The 13,283-nt window shown below is 54.6% G+C and overlaps 1 protein-coding gene across 1 annotated transcript in view; it reads left to right on the forward strand.

Moving 5' to 3' along the window:
* Positions 1 to 13,283, forward strand: part of SLC6A13 (solute carrier family 6 member 13) — a 48,207-nt gene that overhangs the window by 27,079 nt on the left and 7,845 nt on the right. Inside the window, exons 3-6 of the mRNA XM_056117839.1 lie at positions 251 to 391; positions 3,315 to 3,399; positions 4,221 to 4,353; positions 5,782 to 5,916. Coding sequence (XP_055973814.1) covers positions 251 to 391; positions 3,315 to 3,399; positions 4,221 to 4,353; positions 5,782 to 5,916 — 494 coding nt within the window. The remainder of the gene's footprint in view (positions 1 to 250; positions 392 to 3,314; positions 3,400 to 4,220; positions 4,354 to 5,781; positions 5,917 to 13,283) is intronic.

Raw genomic sequence — 13,283 nt, forward strand, 5'->3', positions numbered from 1 at the left:
TTTGTTCGTTGGGTCACACCCGACGATGCACAGGGGTTACTCCTGGCTCTGCACTCAGGAATCACTCCTGGTGGTGCTCGGGGGACCATATGGGATGCTGGAAATCGAACCCAGGTCGGCCGGATGCAAGGCAAACGCCCTAACCGCTGTGCTATCACTCCAGCCCCATTACTCCACTTTTAAGTGTGAAGTTTAGCAGGTCAGAAAGCCGTGCATGGCGCCCAGCCCACTCTGCAGTTTCTCCCTGCAGGCATCGGCTATGCCTCCCAGGTCATCGTCATTCTCCTCAACATATACTACATCATTGTCCTGGCCTGGGCGCTCTTCTACCTCCTCAGCAGCTTCACCATCGACCTTCCATGGGGGAGCTGCCGCCACGACTGGAATACAGGTAAGTTCTTCTCTAAGGAGCCCGTGACCTCGCCATTAGCCCCGAGTGGGCATATCCCAACCCCCCAAACTGCGGGTCCCGAGCTGGGACACTCCTGAATTCTTCCAGGTAGCTCCTATATCAAAGATAAGAGCCGAAATCCAATGGAAAAGTAAAAACACCCCCCCCCCATCTGAGCCTCTGTACTTCCCTAAAGAAATACTTGGATTCAATTCCTAGATTATGAATTCATGCATTATGTAAGCAGAACTGCCTTCTTTTGAGGTACTTTAGCTAGTTTTTAATTTCCAGTTGACACAGCTAGTCTCACATGTGTTATTTGCGCAATTATTTGCTTCTCGTGATTTTCCCCCTGCTATTTTAGGTCTTTTCCACTTATAACTACCTGGAGTTAAGCAGGGAATAAGCGGTTTTAGATGGCATCAATATATTTGATGGCAGCGATTTATTTTCTCCTGGGTTTCTTTTTTGTTTTGTTTTGGCCACACACCTGGTGATGCTCAGGGATTACTCCTAGCTCTACACCCAGGGATCACTCCTGGTGGGACTTAGGGAACCGTATGGGTGCCTGGGATTGAACCTGGCTTGGCCACATGCAAAGCAAACGCCCTGCCTGCTGTGCTGTTGCTCCAGCCCCTCTCCTGGGTTTCGAAGGCAAGAGGAGCTACCAACAAAAGTAGAACTCCTGAACCTAAATGAGTCGGATGGAAGCCGAAAGCAGTGAGATACGGGCTCAGCGGGATCGTGAGGACAGACAGAAAAGGTGGCACAATACTGAGAAACTCTGAATCTAGCTCAGGGCTGGCTCCGCCAGAAGCATTCAAAACGACAGGTTGGTTTTTTAAATAAATAAATAAAATCGGGTGAGATAAACAGTTACAACGTTGTCCATGATTGGGTTTCAGTCATACAATGTTACAACACCCATCTCTTCAGCAATGTACATTTCCCACCACCAATATCCTTCCAACACACCCCCAGTCTGTCTCTATGGCAGACACCTCTCTCTCTCTCTCTCTCTCTCTCTCTCTCTCTCTCTCTCTCTCTCTCTCTCTCTCTCTCTCCCCCCCCTTTTGGATGGCAACTTTTAAAGCCTGCAATATCTTCTTTATGGTATATTTTTTCCTTCGCTCCTTCCCAACGAATTTTCTTACTTTCCTCCTTCCTCCCTCATTTTCCTTCTTTCCCTTTCACCTTCTTCCTCTTCCCTTCCATGACCCCTCCCTCCCTCCCTCCCTCCCTCCCTCTATCCCTCTTTCCCTTTTTCCCTCCCTCCCTCCATCCCTCCCTCCCTCCCTCCCTCCTTCCCTCCCTCCCTCTCTTCTTCCTCCCTCCCTCCCTCCCTCCCTCCCTCTCTTCCTTCCTTCCTTCCTTCCTTCCTTCCTTCCTTCCTTCCTTCCTTCTCTCCTTCTCTCCTTCCTGTGCTCTTAGACACTGCTATATTACTTCCCCGGAGGACAGTAATCTTAGTAATCTGCAAGGGTCGTGGCTTTATACAGAATGATTCCCTAGTATTATTTCTGTGTCTCTGGCTGATGCATGGTCTGTTGACTTCATGGTGCGTGAAAGTGATGCAAAAGCAGTAGAAAAGTCCCGCAGGGTGAGGAAGCTAGTTCAGGGGCCAGGGGTGCATCCTTGTATGCACGAGTCCCATCCCTGTTACTACAAAGCCCCATGAGCATCGAAGAGGGTAGCCCTGGTGGCCCCCAGCCTTGCTTGAACCGTCCTGCCCAGTTGGCTGCATTTCATAGCCAGTGGCCCCTGGCTCCTGAACTCTGCTTGGGAACCCTCCTCCTCCCTCTAGAAAAGTACTTTGACTTTTGAGTTTTGATCTGCTCTTGGTTCATGGTCCGCGGTACGGCGCCTCTCCTGATGCTGGGAGGAGGGGGACACGCAGCTTCTGGCAGGTTCTATAGGCTTTTCTGCATTCAATCCAGTGTCCAGTCCACATGAGCTCGTCAAAACTTTATGATAGGGGAGGCTTTGGGAGGGATGGTTGAGCTGAGCAGGGACTGGCCTAGCAAGCACACTTAGCTTTATTCACTAGAATAGACTTCAGGGTTTTGGGTTTAGGATGCTTTTGTCAGACATAGCCCCACGTAATATCAAGAGAGACCTGTACCTTTGTTTTTGTTTCTTTTTTTTTTTGGTGGGGAGGGAAGGGAGGTTGGGCCACACCCAATGGTTTTGTGGGGCTATTCCTGGCTCTGTTCTCGGGAGTGACCCCTGGTGGTATTCTGGGAACCATTTGTGATGCTGGGGATTTCAACCAGGGTCAACCACACAAAAGACAATTAATTGCCCTACCCACTATATCTCTCTGGCCCAAGGAAGCTCTGTACTCTAAAGCAGAAAGCAAGTTAAATCTCTTTCTAAGAGCATGTGATCATGCCCTCGTAAGAATCTGCATCCCAGGCCAGAACCATAGTACAGTGGGTCAGGTGCTTGCTTCACACGTGGCTGACTTGAGTTCTAGCCCAGGCATTCCTTATGGTCCCCTGAGCACCATCAGGAGTGATAATTGAGTGCAGAGCCAGGAGTAACCCCAAAGCCAAAAGCATTGCCAGGTGTGGCCCAAAAGCCAAAAGGAAAAAAAGAACGTGCATCAGAGTCAGAGCAAGAGTACAATGGGTAGGGTGCTTGCCTTGCTTGTGGCTGATCTGGATTCAAGCTCCAACACCCCAGGTGGTCCTCCAAGCATCAGCAGGATTAATCTCTGATTCAGAGCCCTGTATCCAAACAGTTTCCAAACCTACTTAGGGGTGTGGGGGTGGGGAGGGAGCTTGCCGGGGTCATTGTGGGGTGTGTTGGGAGCACAAACTTCCTTCCAGATGTCTCTCAACCTAGTTTCACCCCATTCTCGGGCAGGCTGGGGTTGGCTAACGATCTCCCTCTGTCTCCCTGTCATGGGGCCTGTGGCCAGAACACTGTGTGGAGTTCCAGAGGACCAATGGCTCCTTGAACGTGACGTCAGAGAATGCCACCTCGCCTGTCATTGAGTTCTGGGAGTAAGTGAGGCCCCGGCCTGGGCTCTGTGTTGGCAAGAAGGACGCAGGGGCCGCATGGACACAGTTTGGCTTCTCAACGGAGAGGCAGGAGAGAATTTGGTTTCCTTCTCTGGTGGGGGTAGGGGGTGGGCCTTAGACATCCAAGAGGGTACTTTTCCTGTTGTGTCTGCATTTGTGGTTACCATAGAACTGGTTTCCGAGATAAGCGTTTCACAACTCATCTCAGCCTGTGTCTGGCCTTCCTTCTCCAAGTCACCAGCCCCTGGGGGAGACCCACACGCCTAACGGTCCCCCCTCTCCCCAGCTGCTGGGCCGAGCCTCCCGTTTGCTGCTCCCCAGACAGTGAGACTCATTTAGAAAGTGCTCCCTCGGGGGCTGGAGTGATAGCACAGCCGGTAGGGCATTTGCCTTACATGCGGCCGACCCGGATTTGATTCCCAGCATCCCATGTGGTCCCCTGAGCACCGCCAGGAGTAATTCCTGAGTGCAGAGCCAGGAGTAACCCCTGTGCATCACCGGGTGTGACCCAAAAAGAAAAAAAAAAAAAAGAAAGAAAATGCTCCCTCGTCTTGAAGCCTCTAGAAGTTGCATGGTGTTTGCGCCTTGACCTCCCCGAGCCTCGTCTCTGGGGAAGGGCTTATGTTTGCTTCCTTCAAACCACCCCCACCTCCGGGAGAGCCAGTGAGAGCCTCCGGGATGGGAGAGCAAGAGGGCTGACCAGTCTCTGGACAGGAGCCCAAGGCCTGGCTCTGCTGCTTGAGCCATGCCGGCCACCCGGGGAGGTCGGCACGAGTGGAGCTGGGCTCACCTTCTCTCCCCAGGAGGCGGGTCCTGAAGATCTCTGCGGGTATCCAGCACCTGGGGAGCCTGCGCTGGGAGCTGGTGCTATGCCTCCTGCTGGCCTGGATTCTCTGCTACTTCTGCATCTGGAAGGGGGTCAAGTCCACGGGCAAGGTCCGAGAGGGAGTGTTTCGGCTCCGCCCAGCCCGGGGTGCCCTGCTCTCTCTCGTCTGTGTGCGCATGTACAGTGTGTGTGCCTGGGGACTCACTGTACACTGTGGGCCCCCCCAGAATCGCCCACGTTGTATCTGAGCTAGTTACAAAGAATAGAAAAGGACCTCAGAAGAAACACGGGGGCTTCTTTCTTGCTGTCCTATGTATGCCTGGTGTTTGGGGGAAATTAAAATAAGTAGGATGGAGGGGGTGAGGGAAGAAGAGAAGGGGGGAGGAGAGGAAAGAGAAAACACTAGAACGCTTCTGGAGAAATCTGCTCTTGGAATGTACACCAGGTGTGAGCAGTTCTGAAAGACCTAGGATATTAAGTCAATCCAATTTCATAGACGAGGTCTTTGAAAGAAGGGTTTTGAAAGAAGTCCACATAGTTCAAAATGATTGTCCTCCGATCTGAGAAGTTAGGGGGTACTGGAGAGTGTGTGAGGGGCTGGGGAGATGGTATAGTGGGTCAGGCACTTGCCTTGTTTGCAGCCGACCCGGGTTCCATCCCTGAGTACCACCGGAGTGATCCCTGAGTACAAAGCCAGGAGTAAGCCCTGAGCAACACTGACTGTGCCCCCCCCCCCAAACAAAGAAACTAAAAAGAGGTGTCCGAGGTGCTGGGGCCAGAGGGATAATACAGGGTTTAAGCCACTTTGCCGTGCACATGGCTGCCTTCAACTTGATTCCCGGCACACACATGGCCCCCGGAGCACCACTCGAAGTGAACCCTGAGCACAGAGCCAGGACTAAGCCCTGAACACTGCCAGATGTGCCCCCCGCCCCAAAACCAACTACAGAGAATTAAAATGTAAAAGTAGAAAACAAAATTAGAAACGTATGAGGTGTGCCAGAACTTGCTGCACCCTGGAGACTCGTACCGAGGAGTCCTGTGACACGGCTCCGTCTCACCTGGCACTGAGGTTTAGCTAAGCCCGGGGCCCCGTGAGGGCAGGGACTGCGCGTGGCCACCTCGCCAGAAGTTCCCGCACTGCTGGTGTGGCTGCTTAAGCTCGGTCAGCTACTCGACAGATAGCTCAGGGGTCTGGTGCTTGTTTTGTTTGTGGGGCTCCCAGAGGTACTCAGGGCTTCCTCCTGCTCTGAGCTCAGGAATGACGCCTGGTGGAGCTTGCAGGACCCTCTGCGGCGCCAGGGACAGAGCCTGGGCCGGTTGCATGCCGGGCAAGTGCCTTGGCCTCTGCACTGTCTCTCCAGCTCGCTCGCTGTGGGGTCCACAGGGGTTGGCCAGGGCCGTGTCCTGAAAGGAGAGGGTGCTACTGCAGAGGGAAGAAGGAAGCGCACGCCGGGGGGAGGCGGCCCCCAGTCCCCTGCGGGGTGGGAGTGCCAGCTTCCCAACTCTCCCCTCATCTCTCCTCTGCCCCCATCCAGGTGGTTTACTTCACGGCCACGTTTCCTTACCTCATGCTAGTGGTCCTGTTGATCCGGGGGGTGACGTTGCCCGGGGCAGCCCAAGGAATCCAGTTTTACCTGTACCCCAACCTCACGCGCCTGTGGGACCCCCAGGTAAGAAGCCGAATGCAAGGGTCTGCTCACTCTGCCTGGAGAGCCCTGCTCCGGGAAGGCTTTCCTGGGGGACGGGTCTCCCGACGGCCATTCTCAGCTGCCCGTGATCCCCGCTTGGCTCTATGGCTGCAGGAGAGGGGACTTCTGGCCACGGCGACATTCCTCCTGGGCTGCAAGGACGTGATAAAGGCCTTCCTCGGGCCTGGGTCCCCTCCTCCGCGCTCTCCACCCTAGCCCTTTGGGCATGTGTTTGCTCTTGTATCAGATGAGGCTTCTCTCTCTCTCTCTCTCTCTCTCTCTCTCTCTCTCTCTCTCTCTCTCTCTCTCTCTGTATGTGTGTGTGTCTGCCTGTCTCTGTCTCTGTGTGAGTGTGAGTGTGTATGTATGTGTGTGCGTGATTGTCTCTCTCCCTTTCTTCTTTTTGGGTCACACCCAGCAGTGCTCCGGGTTTAACCCTAGCTCCATGTTCAGGGAGGACTCCTGGCGGGACTCAGGGGACCCATATGGGGTGCTGGAGATCGAACCCAGACTGGACATGTGTAAGGCAAGCACCCTGCCCGCTGTGCTATCACCCTAGCTCCCCTCTATATCGTCCCCTCCACCAGCCCCCTCTGACCCTTCCTTCCAACCCTGTGGCCTAGTCCTGGCCTCAGGGCCCAGCCTCTGCTGTTGAGTTTTCTGTCTTGTCCAGAGGTCCTGGTTGATTGGAGCAGGGAAGGGGAGGCATCTCTTGCTGACCAGTGGGCTTCTTGGGAAGGACCTAAAGTAAGAGGCCACCTCTGCCCGTACGCCAGCTCCAGCTTGGCAGCCCTTTTGAAAGCTGCCAAAGTCCGAACAAGTGGCGGCCACAGAGACCATGGGTAGGCGCCACGCCAGGACCCTGAGAACAGTACCCAGCCGCATGCTCTGCCTGCCCCAAACTCATCTCCCCGGGAGTGCTGAGCCCAATTGAGAGCTGGCACCTTGGCGCTGCGTGGAGGAAGGGGCCTCCAGGAGAGAGCACGTGAGGATCCATGCGGGGAAGGCTCGAGACCGGATGCCTCGTCAAACATTTCCTTTCTCTTTGGGTTTTGGGGCCACGCCTGGCAGCTCAGGGGTCACTCCTGGAGATGCCAGAGAGATTGAACTGGGGTCAGCAGTGTGCTAGGCGAGGCAAGCACTCTAACCCCGGATCATCTCTCCTGCCCCCAGCACTTAAAAATATGTCCCTCTGGGGCCGGGGTGACAGCAAAGCAGGTAGGGCAGGCCAGTTTGATCCCAGCTCCTCACACAGTCCCCTGAGGCCCCACCAGGAGCGACCCCTGAGTGCAGAGGCAGGAGTAAGCCCTGAACACTGCCAGGGGTGGCTCCCAAGTAAACAAACAATGCCTGGACCTTGTGGGGGGGATGTCCTGGGGGCAGAGAAGAGGGAGCGAAACTCTCTCCCCTGGGAGAGCAGCACAGAGGCAATAGCTCCCCTTGCGCAGGGTCTGGGCTGACCCCAAAGCTGACTCGGCCTGCTCACCCCTGGCTCTGCGCACCCTGCGTGCTGCTTCCAGCCCCCTCCGAGGAGCTGTGCAGATAGCCTGGCCCTCTGGGATGGCTCCAACATCCCCAGGCCTGAGAGAGATGCAGGCCGCTGCCACCCCACTCTGCCCTGGAGGCAGCTATCAGGCTGTGGAGCCAAACAGAGCCACAAACCAGAGGAACTCGAAGCTGGCGCCACCCACTGTGAGCAGAGCGGGGCATCAGGGCAAGCTAAGCCAAGTGTCTTTCTTTTTTTTTTTCTGTTCTGTGAACAGAATGTTCTTTGGCTTCTCTGGGATCAAAGAGCTGTGGTGTGAGCAGGTAGCACGCATGAGGTGGCGCGGGGCAGCGGAATTGAGGAGGCTTTGAAAGCCAGTGGAGAGTCTAGATGGTTCCCTCAGTGGGAGAGGGCAGCCTGGGGCTCGAGCCAGGGTGGAAGTTGGCCCGTGTGGGCAGATCAGGCTGGGAGAGGAGCAGGGGAGGGGGCGATGGAGAGCGGCAGGAGCGTCTCTGGAAGAGACCTGGAAGAGACCGAGGGCGCCTCTGGTCAATCCTGGCTTGTCCTCTTCTTCTTCTTTCTCTTTTTTTTCTTTTTTGGGTCACATTTGGCGATGCACAGGGGTTACCCCTGGCTTTGCACTCAGGAATTACTCCTGGGGATGCTCGGGGGACCATGTGGGATGCTGGGAATCACACCGGGGTCCTCCGTGTGCAAGGTAAACGCCCTCCCCGCTGTGCTATCGCTCCAGCCCCAATCCTGGCTTGTCTTAACCAGCTAATAAGTAGTGCGTAGTTGTTATGTCCCTGGTGTTGTTTCTCCCAACCCGTAGTCTCAGCAGAGCAATCAGCAACGTGTCCCCATACATAGGTGAGGGAAAGATGGATAGAGCTTGGAGAACTTTCCATCTTCACTGGAGGTCCAGGTGGGAGGGAGAGGATCATGGGCACTTCAGGGGTGTGGTGGTGTAGCTTTGCACGCCGATACCGCACACTCTCACATGACTGTCCCCATGGTCTCTCAGCTCGAATAAAAATTAATGCACAAAAGCCCTTATTTGGTTTGGGGGGTACACCTGTTGGTGTCCAGAGCTTCCCCCTGACTCTGTGTTCAGGGATCACTTCCAGTGGTGCTTGGGGAACCGTGTGTGGTACCAGGGATTGAGCCGGGGTCAGCCGTGTGCAAGGCCTTACCCCTGTGCTGTCTCTCCTGCCCCAGAGGAAAAAGAAATTGTTGTTGCAAGGCTCAGGGCTTACTCCTGCCTCTGCACTCAGTGATCACTCCTGGAGGTGCTCAGGGGCCATATGGGATGCCGGGGACTGAATCCAGTAGGCAGCGTGCAAGGCAAGAGCCTTGCTCCAGACCCAAAAACCATTTTTAAAGAATTCTCCATCTTCACACGTGCATCTTGGAAAGCGGGATTGAATGACAGTGACACATCCCACGTTCTAGATGAGGTCTTGAAAGCCAAGCCTCTCTCTTCTCACATTTGTTGTTTATTTTATGGCCAGTGGTAAGCCCTGAGCACTAGCAGGTGTGGCCCCCAGACCAAAATAATGTTTTTCTTGTACTTATTGAGGATCCAGGAGATGCTTAAAGAGCAGGAGCATGGGCTTTGCACGTCGGAGACCCGGATTTGACTCCTTGCACCCCACAGTCCCCTGAGCACTGCTGGCAGAATCCCCAAACACGGAGCTACAAGTCGCCTCTGAGCACTGCTGAGTGTAGCTCAGAAGCAACTTGTTGAGCAACTGCTCCGTGCCCAGGCTGGCGCCAGTGCAGAGTTTGTTCAATGACAGTCTCCAGCAAATATGAAGAGAGCGGATCAGATAGCCTACACCTGCGAGTGTTAATGGGCCATAGTCCTGAGCCTGGGTAGTCACTGCAGGGAGTGACTCCAGGAGACTGTCTGTCCACCTGCCCGCTGTGGGCTCTGCAGGGAGCAGGAGTCTTCCCAGTGTTCCAGTGTCCCCCAGAGGGAGTTGTTTGGAGAGCCAGGCTTGGGCCTGGGCTTCTGAGCTGCCTTTTTTTTTTTCAGCTGCCTGCAGCTGCAGCAGAAGCTGGGCCTTTGTTGTCAAAGAACAGGGCAGTCGCCCGCAGGGGGCCTGACTGAATGTAGCTGATGCTCCCCAGGGAGTGTCATCCTGCCCAGCTGGCATTCTCCTGGTGCCTCAGAGAGGTGCAAAGCTGCTGCTGGCCCATACCCCACACCCACACCCTCCTTCTCTGCCAAGTCCCGGGCTGGGAGTGGCAGACACAAGGACACAACGCTGTGTGCCCATGCTGCGTGCTCCTCTCACCCTGGGATGGGGGCGGGGTGGGGTCCCAGGGCTCATTTGTTTCCCATGGGGACAGACCCCGGGATACTTAGGACCCCAGGGATGTGGTGGGGACAGCTGCATGTCCTCTGTCTGGCCTCTTATTTCTTGTCCTTGCCCTGACCCTTTGCTCAACCCAACTCTGACAGGCCTATCAGAGGAGGAGGACGGAGGCAGGGGCGTTTGAAGGCTTTTGGAACCTTTAAATGTCTATGATGAGCTATTTGGGGAAGAGGTTGGGGATATTGATGGACCTGAGTCTTGTTTTGGTGGCTTTTCAGGAGTGTTGGGCTTCCAAGCAATGCCCAGGAGGAGGTCCAGGGGCCTTCTTGGCGATACTTGGCCAACTAGGCCAATAATGCAAAGGCCCAAGGATGCAGCATTGCTTGGGCACTCGGGGCTGGGGTCACACCAGGGGTTCTTGGGGGCCCCCAGGGCTGCACCTAACCACAATTGATTGCATGTCATTTAAGCACCTTAGCTATGATACTGTCTCTCCAGCTCCTAGAAGGAGTCTTTTCATTTTTGTATCATACACTGAAATCTGGTTCCAGTCCTTACTGCTGAAAGGCAGTTTGCTTTGGTCTATTCCGGGCTCAGTGCTTGGGGGTTGCTCCCGCGGGATGTTGCTGTACTAGAGGGAGAACCCAGAGTCCCTGCACATGAAGCACATGCTCCAGCTCCCAGAGCTAGTTCCTTGAGTCCAGAACTTGCTTTTTAAAAATAATGCAACAGAGGCCGGAGCGATATCACAGTGGGGAGGGTGTTTGCCTTGCAGGTGGCCTACGCAGGTTTGTTCCCTGGCCTCCCATATATGGTACCGTAGCGCATATATGGTACCGTAGTGATCTCTGAGTGCAGAGCCATGAGTAACCCCTGAGCATCACCAGGTGTGCCCCCCAAAACATATATATTTCTTATATATATATGAAATGCAACAAGTGGATGCAACACTCACACAGTTATTTTGAGTCCTTTGCCAGGCAAGTTACCAAGGGCATGCATAACCAGCGGAATCCTCACCTGGCCCCTGTCAATTAGGGAGTTAGCTTTATTTTGTAGGCTGAGAAATAGAATCTTAGAAAACTTAAGAAAAGTGCTTCAAACCACACAACTAGCATGTGAGGAAACTTGGATTTTAGCCCAAGTAGCTTTTGGATTCTGCTCCCGGAGTCCCAATATATAGACATTTCCCAAAGAATGCAAATTATTTGAGAGTGTTAGGAACTGCTTTTTATAATATTCTAGAATCATCCCAGAAGGGGCCGGGTGACTTGCCTAAGATCACACAGCTACTCACCAGCAGAGTTAGGAATTGGACCCAAGTCAGCTGGACCCCAGACCCCAGGCTCTTCCATGACACACGTTTGTCCTCCTACCCATGGGAAGTACTCATGCTTCTTGGGGTTGCACTCTACCCTGAAAACATCTTGCTTCGGGGGTCCTTCCTTTTCCTCCATTCCCCACCCTGAGGTCTCTTTTCCGCCCATACCCCTTGAAGTTGTGTACGTTTGTTTTGCTTGTGGTTAATCTTCTGTCTCCGCCAAAGATACACGGGACCTTTGTTCCAGAAACCGCAGCTCCTGAAGGGGCCGAGAACGCGCTGCCCTGGAGGGAACGCACAGCGTGCTCTTCCTCCTCCAGCCCCTCTGCCCCGCCCCACACCCCATCCCAGCAGGCCCCTCAGGTGGCAGCTGTTCAGGGAACTGGCCTGCCGAGCCCTCCGCGAGGAGCTTTGGTCAGAGAGGCTACCATGGCCCCTGGCCCTGCGTCTCAGCCCTGCTGCCGGCTTCCCTCTGCTCTCCTGGATCCTCTGCCCATCTCGGTCTTCGCCTCCCCCTCGGCCAGGGAATCGGCCAAGTCACGCTTTTTCTGATCGTTGCTACCCAAGCCCAAGTTCATGGAACTCTGTGGGCATCTTTGTGGGTCCCTGACAGTTTCTCTGGTCACTGTGGGTCAGGCTGTACCCTGCACACTGCAGGACCACGGCCCAGATGCACACAGGTTCTCACTGTTGCCTCCGTAACAGCCAGGAAGAGACCGCCACCCCCCACCCCCACCCCAACCTGTTTCCTGGAGGAATGCAGGAAGCCCCACATTTCGGGGCGAGGTCCCCGTCCAAGCAGCTCCCAGGCTGCTGGCCCTGTTCTCAGAGCAGCAAATTCACCCATGAGCGAGGAGGCTGAGAGAGCAGAAAGTGGCCCTGAGGCTAAGGTCACTGGAGAGGACAATCTCCCACTATCAGTACGCCAAAGGACTGGAAAAGAAAATGGAACTTTCGTTTATTTGATTTTTTGTTTTGTTTCGGGGCCACAGCCAGTGATGCTCAGAGCTCATGCCTGGTGCTGTACTGGAGGGGGGTTGAGCACTTCTGGTGGGCTTGGGGGACCACATGGGCTGCTGGAGATTGAACCCAGCTTGGCCACATGCAAGGCAAGCGCCCCACCTGCTGGACTGTATATCTCCAACCCAGAATAATCTTTTTTTTTTTCTTTTTGGACCACGTTTGGTGGTGCTCAGGGTTTACCCCTGGCTCCACACTCAGGGATCACACCTGGCAGGACTTGGAGGACCATAGGGGGTGCCAGGAACTGAGCCTGAATCAGCTATGTGCAAGGCAAGCATACTACCTGCCGTCCCAATTCTTCGGCCCCAGGATGGTGGCTAGGTGTGTAGTGTAAAGTGTGTTACTGGTTTGTTCTGTTTTTAATAATCCTGACGATTTCAGTAGTGATTTCATGAGCTTTAATATTTGCTAGGTTTTCTTTGACTTATAAGGCATTCCCAGATATGGAATATCTTTTTTTGCCTTTTGGGTCACACCCAGCGATGCTCAGGGGTTCCTCCTGGCTCTGCACTCAGAAATTAGCGGTGCTCAGGGGACCATATGGGATGCTGGCAATCGAACCTGGGTCAGCCATGCGCAAGGCAAACACCCTCCCCACTATACTATCACTCCAGCCCCCCCCCCCCATATGGAATATCTTGAAGGAGAAAAAGGATTGCCCAAGGCCTCTCTCTGGTGCAACCTTGGGTGCAATTTCCTTGCTGGCCTGCCTCATGGGGACATTCCTGTGACCCTTTGCTCTGATCTCTCCCTGCTGGTGACTCTGCCTTGGCAAAATCTTTGGGGAGGGGATTCACCGTGAGCCGAAGAGCCACGCAGCTAGAGACAGTCTCCCCCTTTTTGTTCATCATTTCCCCCTCATGCCTGCTGAAGCAGAAGCTGAAATGGAGTGTGTCCCCACACTGGATGAGTCCCTGATGCCGAGTTCTGTCATGCGCACCCCAACAGTGTCACGGGCAGAGCATCAGAGAGAACACAGAGCTCAAGGCCAGAGATGGGCGGGGGGTGGGTGGGGGCTGATATCCATGAAAGGAGAGCAGGGGCTTGTGCAAAGGACAAAGGACAGAGAACACAGCAGTGCTAGGCCACCTGCTTGGTGACGTCCATGTTCAGAGCTAGAGGATCCTCGTGGTGCTCACGTCCTCTGCAGGCAGGGGTGCCGGGAGGGTCAGTCGCCTTGGGACCCCACCTCCCATCG

Source organism: Sorex fumeus, unplaced genomic scaffold (genome assembly GCF_029834395.1).
Source record: "Sorex fumeus unplaced genomic scaffold, SorFum_2.1 ptg000036l, whole genome shotgun sequence".
NCBI lineage: Eukaryota > Metazoa > Chordata > Mammalia > Eulipotyphla > Soricidae > Sorex > Sorex fumeus.